The 11,060-nt window shown below is 39.2% G+C and overlaps 1 protein-coding gene across 1 annotated transcript; it reads right to left on the bottom strand.

Moving 5' to 3' along the window:
* Positions 1–2,486: 2,486 nt before the first annotated feature.
* Positions 2,487–8,883, bottom strand: LOC144641013 (uncharacterized). Its single transcript, XM_078500074.1, has 2 exons — positions 8,723–8,883; positions 2,487–3,189 (listed from the first exon to the last, which is right to left on the bottom strand). Exons 1-2 carry the CDS (start codon positions 8,772–8,774, stop codon positions 2,855–2,857), a joined length of 387 nt encoding a protein of 128 aa, XP_078356200.1. The 5' UTR covers positions 8,775–8,883; the 3' UTR covers positions 2,487–2,854.
* Between the last annotated feature and the right edge of the window lie 2,177 nt (positions 8,884–11,060).

Raw genomic sequence — 11,060 nt, forward strand, 5'->3', positions numbered from 1 at the left:
TGAAAAGTCTTACTCAGTATCTTTAATTTTACACTCTCCATTTATGTAGTTTTACGTGTTTCCGATATTACGCAAAATACCGCAAACACTACATATAAAACACACCTTTCAGAGTAAACTCCCATTGTACCTGAAGGAGGCTGGTTTGGCAAGAAGAAATATAGTACACAAAATTTAGTCATTCTACGTTTATTGGTCTCTGCTTTTCAATTTCTCATTTTTGAAAAGGCAGAGTTCCGATTTTACGAGTAGAATAGAACGTTACAGAAGAAAGTCGGAAAATACGGTTGTTTATTACGCTACAACTTTAATAATAATGCGATTTTCATAAAACCATACGAAACATTAAGCACGTGGACGTTCTTCATCTGTTGGCACTCCTCCGATCTTTTATTTTTCAGAACAATATCGCCCTTTCAGATTTATTGTTTTTTCATATTCCGGTAACGTGACTAACAAAGTTGTTACAAAAATGACGGTCAGATATCTTTCTTAACAACAAATTGGTGGTAAAAAATCTACCCCTAGGGCCCCTTAGAGAACTTCGATAATTTGAGAGCGAGCTCAAGTTCCGAAGTCTGAGTTTTACAACATGCGATAACGAGGTTCAAAACCTAATACACCATCAATAAAATGGAAACAAGAGCAAAAAGACAATAATTTTAATCCGTTGAATTTCGGTTTTGCGGTATTCTACAAACTAGTGGGATGCGTTTTCTCAGCGTTTGATCGACAAACGACGATAGTCGGTAAACAAAATCATCCTTAACTTTATTTCGACCATTTTTAAACGTTTTTGGTCGTTTCGGAGGCAAATTGAAGCAGACTTATTTTCTCACTCATTTTTATCTACAATTTGATCGTTAAAAACGTACAGTTTAAAATCATGTCATTGTTCCACCGTCCCGCCGCACGTTTTGCCTCGTTTTCTTTCGTCGCGTCAACGAATCCGCCAGCTATGCAGGCTTACAATATAATGTTGGTGTTTTTAAGGATTTTTTGCGGTAACGCGGTGTTCAGCAGCCCACCGCCCCCCCCCCCCCCCCCCACTTCCCCTAATGTTCCCATCTAATAGTTCACGTGAGTTCGAAACGGAGGAAATAAGAGACTGCTGTACGCAGGCCAGAAAGGATCGGCTTGTCAGCAGATCACAGAGGTCATCATGAACAAACAAATCTTGATGTTTACTAATTTTCAGTGCACGACTAAATATAGCAAAAACGGGAAAATTGATCGATATGTCAAAAAAAGGTGGCCAAAACCAGAGAAAATGATGGATTGATAAACAAAGTGTCAAACAAGTTCTCTTATTTAAAACCGCGCATGCGACAATTCACCGACAATTCGTTTAGGTACACATGCATGCTGAATATCCAAAAACAGCTACAGTGCAGGTCATGCAGGAGTAGAATATTATGGACTCAATATTCCATCAAGTGTTTTGACCGAGCAGTGTCGGAAACCAAACACAAATAATCCGAAGTGCAAAACACAGAAACCTCGAAAGATATAAGGTCTTCAAGTCTAACTGATTTTACTGATTAAAGTCCGTTTATTTTTTCTGCAGATCGTTGAACTGAACGAGCGCAAAACTAAAGAATGGATTCTGTTTGCGTATCAACATTCCCCGATATTAGTTATCATAAAGTCGTACACGATTCCAGCTCAGTTTCCTCTGAACTCCATGTCTTATTTCAGTATAAAACAGTCCAAAATTAAATCTATACCTCATTTTAGACCAAAACGGCTCAAAATCCATACACTTTAGGGTCACAAATATCTATCTACATCAGTGGTTGTAGTGAAACGATCGTGGGCTCTTGCTGCAAATGTAAGGCCGGAGTTGAAGGACTTTAAAGTAGGCTCACTTACCGATTGGAATGAAAAGGCAGAGAGGAAAAGTAGCTATCGAATGGTTGCTAAGGGCGTAGTGAATAGCTTAGTTTAGTTCGCATGATTTGGTCTTGACCGTGCACAAAACACAATAGCTATTTGCATTTTGATTGCTTCTTTGAAGTCTTCCGGACATCAAAACAACAAACAGTGATAACGGTGACCGGTCTGGCAAAAGTAAGGCTTGTGAATTATACTAATTAAAAATAACTCCACTGGTTCTGAAATTATTTCCCAGTTTTTGGTTGTTAAATTTCAACCGTGACAAATTTTTCGCTTGTTATTCCACTCCGCCAAAACATTCTCAGTGACTTGAGACATTAGGTGAGAAATCTGGCTAAAAATGCCAAAAACATCTAAGCAGCGTAAAACATCAAACGCAAACACCGAGACTATTCGCATTTTACACGCACGCAGTCATTGATATTTAAATCTTTCTGAGAAAACAAAACTTTGGTTTGACGTCTTTCTTAGCAACGGCTTGATTGACGTAGACTCGCACCGTTTCCAGGCACTGGTATGTATTCAAAGAAAAGTACCGACTTTCTTCCCCCCCCCCCCCCTGATATAAACGCATTGAACGCTAAAAAATATAGATCAGATGATCAATTTTATTTGCGGAGCTGCATCTAATTACCTATAGCTTACAAATGCGTCAAGTATCAAGTACTTTAACGATGCTAATCGGATCAAAGTATTGTACTAATCAAGCAAGCGTTGGGAACTGCTTCGCCATTTCCAGCAAAAAGACGACGTAACTACATCTTATCAGTTCAAGATCATTCTGTCCTTAATTCACTGTATCTTTCTTTAAAATTTTAAACTTTAAGCGACGTTACAATAATTAACTGCATCTAATATTCAAGATCATTTTGTCCTTAACTCACAGCATCTATCAAAACACTAAACTAACAGCAATGTATCAGTCTTGTCAACGGTTGCCAGAGAACTGACTTCAATGTCAAGCTTTATCAAGCATCATCAGAGATACCAGGGCGCATGTCAGCAGCAGGATTCCGCTGACGCGAAAAGCTGAGCCAGCATTGCAGTTGTCACCGGTGCAGCAGTCGACTTCACATTCGGACGATCCAGTTGCTTTTTTGCAGGTCGGGTTGGTGTCCGATTTACATAGAGCGTTGGGAACACAGTGCTTTGCAAATATTTCAACTCCACCGTATTTCAAGTGCACCTTGGCGCATCTATCCGCATCACCTGCGCACGGAAGACTCTTTCTTGTTGACTTGCAGTCGTCCCAAGACTTCGAGCTACTACAAGTGTAGCACTTCAAGCCCAGTGCTGAAGAATAAATAACAAGTCAATCAATTAGGAGACAATTAATAGTTAAAAAGTCTACTTTTACCCGCTGGCTATACTAAATTGTAACAAAATAACAGCGCAAAACGATCACTCTCTCATTCCCTCCGCCCCACCACACTGTCAAAGAGCGTTCCATACGCTCGTAATTAAATTTTCTCGTTTCGTAATATCTTTAGCACTTAAGTCATTATTTTGCTATCGCTACTAGAAATCTGTAGAATGTTTAAAGGGGCTATCAGCCTATGTCACGGGGATTTTGCAGATCTTTGGTCTAAACTGTTCTGAAATTAGTAGTAGGCAACTTAATAACCCTAAATAAACATTATTTTTGTTTCGTTTCCTCAGAAACGATACGGTATTATTTTGGATTCGAGGTGAACTATTTACACAGTGGAGGCTACTATCCAATCAGGAGAACGCTCGCAACCACAAAGTAAATAAGTTTGACCGAAGGCAATTAATTTCGTAAAAGCATGTTCTTCAAATATCGGAAAGATAATCCTCAGCATGACCAAAAATTATTGAGATTCCTTACAAATACAAATATCCGGCGACTGCAATGGTTTTAGGTTTGATTAAAGCGATGTATTGGAAAAAAAAATTAGAGTAAGCTCTTTTAGCGTTTAATTGTAAAGTAAACATTCTAGCGATTTTCTGAAACGGAAGAAAATTTCCACCAATCAGAGTGTTTGCAACGCAAACAAAAACGTGATGACTTGGCGTATCCGCCGTGTTTGCTCGCACGGAAGGGCTAGCGTGCCCCGAAAACGGGCAAGTTGATTGAAGAGAAGAGCATATATGCAGGAGAGTTACAAAGTTTTTTCACTTAATGTAACAGATTAATGTATAAATGTGTTTTGGAAAATTCACGGCATCTTCGACGTCACACTGAGCCGCGCAAATACACGCAAAATTGCGTGGGTTCTCGCGTGGACGTATCCGGAGTAGCGTGATCAGTGTCACGTGAATCGCGAAAACATTACAGTCGGCACGGAAAGTTCAGAACGAGAAAGAAGATAGTCAAGTTCTGTTAAAACATCAAATTTCGTATGGACAGTTTCGTATAGAAAGTTGTGCAACTGCCATGTCGAACAACATTTATCTCCTTGATGTAAAGCTCAAGATTGACTACCGCGGCTGCTGGAGAAGTTTTCTGAGATGAAATTAACAATATAAACATTCTTTGCATTACTCAAAGCTATCGCGGTCTGGTCGAAACTCCACGGCATCGCCAAAAATGCAAATCGTAATTATCAAGGCTGTTACACTGACAACAGAAGCAACTTGGCTGTGTCTTATTCTGTGGAAATAATTTTTATATTTGCCAGAAGAGCTTCCAGCACGGATCGAGACGAACGAGCAAAATAAAATCCAGTTTTGACTAAATACTTCCCGGTTTAAGATCTGTGTATGGTAGCTTTTTTACATTAATTTGCCCTTGTTGTTTACGTGTCGAAGTTAAGTGACCACACGCATTTTTTTTGGACGAAATGCATCGAAACAGTGTATTTGTGCTTATCTCTGTTCTTGTGCTTATCTCTGTTCTTGTGCTTATCTCTGTTCTTGGCTAGGCATGTACATTAAGTCAGCTATAATTACACATATGTAAATTCAAGTTAAATTTTGTGTGATATTTCTACACATATGTATCACATGTGTGATGTTAAGTTGCAATTCTGTGTTAAAAAAATACACATGTGTGACACATGTGTAATATTTTACACATGTATTACACATGTTCAGCTCACATGTGTACATATGTGTAGGTAAGCACTTAAGAATCAGCAAAATACTGATCACATGTGTTACACATGTGTTACATAGGTCAGGGAAACTTACACCAAATTTACACAGGTGTAACACATGTGTAACACGTGTGCACATGTGTAGTTTTGGTAAGGGGGGGTTTGGTTTGTCTAGAATTTGGCATTTATTTGATTTGAGCATGTGCCTTGAGCGTGTGATCAATTTAGAGAACATGTTATTTTCTGTAGTTATTTTTTCATTAATAAAAAAAGTGTTCTGCAGAATAAATCATTTTAATTTTAAAGTAAGCACTTGTACATACACATATATACACGTATATAGTGTAACCCTGAGGCACATAATATAATTATGTTTATTAGTGAACTGGACTCACTACGCTCAGGTATGTGCACTTTGCTCATCTCTAGACTGAGGTAACACACCAGCCTAGCAGTGGACAGCTGTTTCGTCCTCTTTGGGACTCGTCAGCACTGCGCTCGTCTCCAGAGATCCACCTTGTGTACCACAAGTGTTGGATCACTGAGGTGGGAGAAATAAGAACTTTTCTCCCGTTACCACCATGCCTTACGCAGTGCTGACGAGTCCCAAAGAGGACGAAACAGCTGTCCACTGCTAGGCTGGTGTGTTACCTCAGTCTGGAGATGAGCAAAGTGCACATACCTGAGCGTAGTGAGTCCAGTTCACTAATAAACATAATTACATTTTAATTTTCATTGGATGAGTAAAAAAGGTGAAGGCAAGCTCCCTTTATTTAACTTTATTTGGAGAGAAAGACATACTATTTCTATAAGGAGAAATATTAATGTTACTTGAACTCTGCCAAACTGCAGCAGGTCTGAGTTTATGCCTCCTTCACATAAAATGGACAGTAGGCGTTAAATGGGAAGTTACAACTGAATATGAAGTTCTTTTTATTCTTCACTCGCGCATAAATTCAGCAAATTCAACATACACTAGGACCTTCAAATTAAAATAAACCCCAAACCCACCTCTCCTTAAACATTACGCTATTCTCACCCTTCCGCAATCTGGAAACGAAACACTATTTCTTTTTGGAATAGCTGCTTGTTGAACATCTTAAGGAATATATGACCTTAAGTTGTGGATAGAAATCAAGCTACGGTTATATATAAATATCGATATTTCAAAGACGCGCGGAAACAACTTGAAAACTTTTGCCTAACGTTTTCAAGTTGCAATCCGTTTCCATCCGAGCCATCCGCAGCCAAAGATGCTCGTTGTCATCATCATCACTTTGTTTACCCTCGGATTTGAAGAGTAGCTTATATAGCTAATATCTCCGAGCATTTCGCAGTAAGCACAGTACAACGGGCAAAGACCAGACCACAACACCGGGAACTCCATGCCCTACTCTTTACGATAAGTGTGTGGGTTCTTTTACATCCCCTGCTGACCGTAACACTGAAGATGCAGGAGACGGGGCCTACGGTATCAGTGCTCTGGTATAGCAATTTTTAATAAAATGTACTATTATTTTTAGGTTTCCTGCGACACAAATAAAAATTTGTGGCTGTTCAAAAATCTGGTAAAATCCGTGACATGTGACACATGATAACTAAATCGAGCTTTGACGAGCAATGATGTACTTAATCAGTTAATTTGTAGTAAAACCGCATGCCAGGATTAGTACTGTGGTTGTGGAACGAATCCAAGTAGTGGAGAATAATCATGTTAATGTCCATGAAGCATTGTAGAACGTGTAGTGAACGTGATTAGCAAAACTGAAACGTAATGGTACTATTCCACCACACTGGACTTGCGTATCTGGGTGTGGGAGTTATTCGTAGCTAATAAACGCAGCATTTGTAACTTAGTTAGATCGTAGTAAGGAACGTGTAACTTCCAAGTGTAAAGAATAAAGTCAAATTAAACAAAAGTGTACAGTCCAAGTTTGTTGAGCCAGCTCGTACAGAGCTGCTTTCTATCGCAAGGACGAAATTCTGAGACACACACCCCATCCCTCTCGCTGCTTCGCCGCTCGGTCAGTTGCAGCTGCCACCAACGAAACCGCTAGCTACGCAGGGTACAAATTGCTCTATCTGTTAGATAGTGATTTATCTATTTTATAGCTTTATCCGATCCATGCGAGTACTGTGGAATGATTTCTTTCAAAATTTGCAAGCCAGAATTTCTCTGGAAACTAACATTTTGCATCGCGATCCCGATTTTTTTCAAGGATTCCACCTTTTAATATATCGCACTTTTGCTTATTTATATCACTTTTGTCCTAAATTTGGAAGTTAAAGTTAAAGTTGCGAAGTCTGAACTTCGTATTACGGTGGCCGATAAGAACAATACACAAACACAAAAAGTGAAACACAATTTCACCGTGAAAGGTTAGCAATGTGGATAACGTTCAAAACCTTCACTGACACCAGTGATAAAGTGGTAACAACCGCAAGCGCAAAACTACATCAAAAGCCCACTTAATTTTAGTTATCATCATTTTTGATCACTTTTTCATATTTTAGCTATTATGGCTATTAACGTAACCCTCCCCTTGTGAGAAAATTGTATGTCACGCAGTCGTACTATTAAACAAGTGTCAATGTTCGATCTACTGCTAAAAAATATAAAATATATATTTTCTTGTGCTGTTTTAAAGGGGATTCTATTATGTACTTGCCGAGTGTATGGAGTGATGAACCCTCGAAACAACGGTTCAAAGCGTTAGAACAACAGAGCGTGATTTGTTTCCTCGGCCTGAAAGATTTTAGCCTGCGTGTATTTCCTCACGTGAGGAAAAAGAAGACTGCTAGGCTGCACATTTCCCCTTGCATTTGTGGCGGCACGTAGACTAGAAAGACTGATCGGCTTTGTGGACCAGCAGATCACAGAGGTCATCAGTGAACAAACAAATCATGAGGCTCCCCCAGGGGTTTCAGGGAACAAGGGAACATGGGAACAAAAGGAAAAAGAAACTGGTAACACGGGAACAAGAGCATATTTTAGGAACAGAGAAAATCGAATAAAGACTTTTAGGGAACAGGGAAACACAGGGGGAAATTTTGTTGGGAACAAGGGGAACGTGGACCCTACCCCCTCCCCCCTTCCGTGAGGCCCTCTTCGTGGATGTTTTAATTTTCAGTGCACGTCGTATACCTTATTAAATCAACAGAAAAGTTTCATGTCATGAAAAGCGAAAGCGGCTTATTTTTCGTTTACGTACACATGAATGTCCAAAAATAGCTGCAGTTTAGGTCGTTCATAAATATTTGGACTAGGGCGTGCTGAATATTCCATCAAGTGTTTTGACCAAGTAGTGTCGGAAACTAAGCACAAAGCACCCAAAAACGAAACACAGAAACTTCGAAAGATATTAGGTCTTCACGTCTAGCTGATTTAACTGATTACAATCCCTTTGTTTTCTTTGCAGATCGTTGAATTGAGCGAGCGCAAAACCAGAAAATGGCTCTGATTGCGTATCAACATTCCCCGATATTAGATATCATAAAATCATGCACTATTCCAGCCCAGATTGTACTAAACTCCATGCCTTATTTTAGTATAAAACAGTCCAAATCAAATCTATACCTCATTTCAGAGCAAAACGGTTCAAACGGTTCATACCCTTTGGGATCGCAGATACCTATCAACATCAGTAGGTGCAGTGAAACAATCGGCGATCAAAGGCGGAAGCAAGTTCGGGGAGGCAGTCAATTTAAGATTTCAAAAAGATTCTTGCTGTAATTGTAAAGACTTAAAGTAGGATATGTTCACTTACCGACCGGAAGGGAAATGCAGAGAATACAAGCAGCAACTAACCACAGTTTCATCTTGATGAGATTTGTATTTTCCCTGATTCAGAGACAGCAGTACTCGTTAGTCCCCAGATAGCCGATAGTGGGTGGAACACACTCGACGAGCAGTCTTTTATATACGCCAGCTTCGACCAATTTTGACAGGTAGTCATCAAATGACGTCATCAATCAAATTCCGCCCATTTTATTTAATTGGCGTTAAGTTGTCATGTGAACATGATCGATATGTCAGGGTCACGCAAGAAGTGTCACGCAACGCATCACGCGGTGGCAATAATCATACAATAGCAGGTTTTAGTGGTACAACAAATCAGATTTTTCCGCCGGGGGAAATGTGGGCTGTTTGTTGGCTTAGAACTTAGCAAGTTTGCTGAATCCAACGCGCTCTTTTTAAAGGTGTCGATAGATTTTCCCCAACTAGTCCATGTAAAAAGTTGAAAAACCGTGGAGCGGTCGAACGGTCCACTGTTTCGTGGGGCTCGATGCCAATCATTCAGTATTGGGTGAAGAAATTGAGGACCGCATTAAAGGCTGAAATATAGATCAGATGGTCTTATTTGTCACAAAAAAGATCAAATGATCAATTATATTTGCGGAGCTGCATCGGAGCTGCTTCAAGTATCAAACACTTGGATACTAATTAAATTAAAGAACTGTAATCAGGAAAGCGTTAGAAACTACTTCGCCATATTACATAACGACATAACTACATATAATTAGCCTGTGTTGCAGAGGGGCATTTTGTCTGCGCATGCGTAGCCTAGGATCTTCTCATGAAGGAATCCGCCGTCCTTGTTCCCGCCAAATTCAAATAGCCGAAGAATTAAAAATGGCGATCTTCGCGAAAACTTTTCGATGGCTCCTTCAAATTGTTGCTGTTCTTTTATTGGTTTATTGGTTTGTGAATTGTGTAATAGTGCAGGGAAGTCCGAAAATGGTTGTGTGGTGTGCGGGAAGAAATCCCAATCGAGGCCATTTCAGAAGGTAGAAGCCTATGTGAAAGAGTTGGAGTTTTGTTTTGGTGTAGTTTTGACAGATGGTACGAACGCGGGTGTAATATGTGAAGGATGCAGACGAGCTGTGCAGGAACATCGACGCACTGGAAAACGATTCCATCACGTTAGTAATAATATCGAGACATTATTGAACATTCAGTGTACTTCATTCCCTGTGAACTTAAATACGTTTTGTAAAAAAGGCTTCAATAAATAACTTTAAAATTTGACAAAAGTTTACTTTTTTGTTGAAAGTTTGTTGGCATGAATCGCAATCAGAGAGGAAGAATAAAGAAACAGAAAGATTTAGGAACAGAAAAGTCAGCCAGTGGTAGTTCATGTACAGGTAGAACAGAAGAAATGGTAGTTATACCAAAGGAAACGTTTTTAGAAATGGAGGAAAAATTGAAGATTTTAGCAGAAAGTAAGTTAATTTATTTGCTTTTGGTTCCTACCATTCGACTTTTTAATGGAAGAAAAGGTTACATTAATTGTATTGTATAGACAGCATTCTCTGCATAACTGAAAAAAAAAACAGTATCACACCTAAAAGCTACAATTTACTCGGCAGAATAAAAATACGTTTACACTTTAGAAGGAACTTCAATGAAGAATAACCGGTCGCAAGCCATTTAAATCCAATTTACTTTTTCCCCTGCCCTCCACACCTAATGTGTAAACGCAGTAGACAACACTTTATACAAATGTAGTGTTTTATGAGATACCAGGCTCATTACATCTCAGCCGGCTTTGGACCAGAATAAATGGATGTTTCTTTCCCTATTATAAACTTGCAATAATAATGTGCCTCACCACCAAGGGGGGAGGGTTGGAAGATTTCTGATTTGAAAGATTCTCTTCTCCGTTTTTCCACTGATGAAAAAGACACAAGGCTGATATATTTTGTCTTCGTTAAAAAGATGTAAGCTTACATTATTTCTTTGCTTGGAGGAAAGTTTGTCTTTTGATGTCAAACAACCACCCCCCCGCCCCCCTCTCCAAAGTCAAATGGTTTTGCCCCTAACTATTTCAGTTGTAGATAAGCACTCGAGTACATTTTTCAATTTCGTTTATTTATTCAGCTTATTTTTTGACAAAATATTTTCGGTTTAACTAACACATAACAATCTGTGAGCCACAAGTACAACATGAATACCCGTAACACAGCCTTGCCCTTCTTACAAAAAATAAACAGTCATTATTAAGCAAGCAGCTACAGGGTATTCTGTCGGATGCTTTATCAAAATCTTGTATTTTGCAAGAAAAATATGGCTAAATATTTTTACAATCTTTGTGTTTTTTGTAA

Source organism: Oculina patagonica, unplaced genomic scaffold, assembly GCF_052425735.1.
Source record: "Oculina patagonica isolate OP01 unplaced genomic scaffold, crgOcupat unplaced61, whole genome shotgun sequence".
Lineage (NCBI taxonomy): Eukaryota > Metazoa > Cnidaria > Anthozoa > Scleractinia > Oculinidae > Oculina > Oculina patagonica.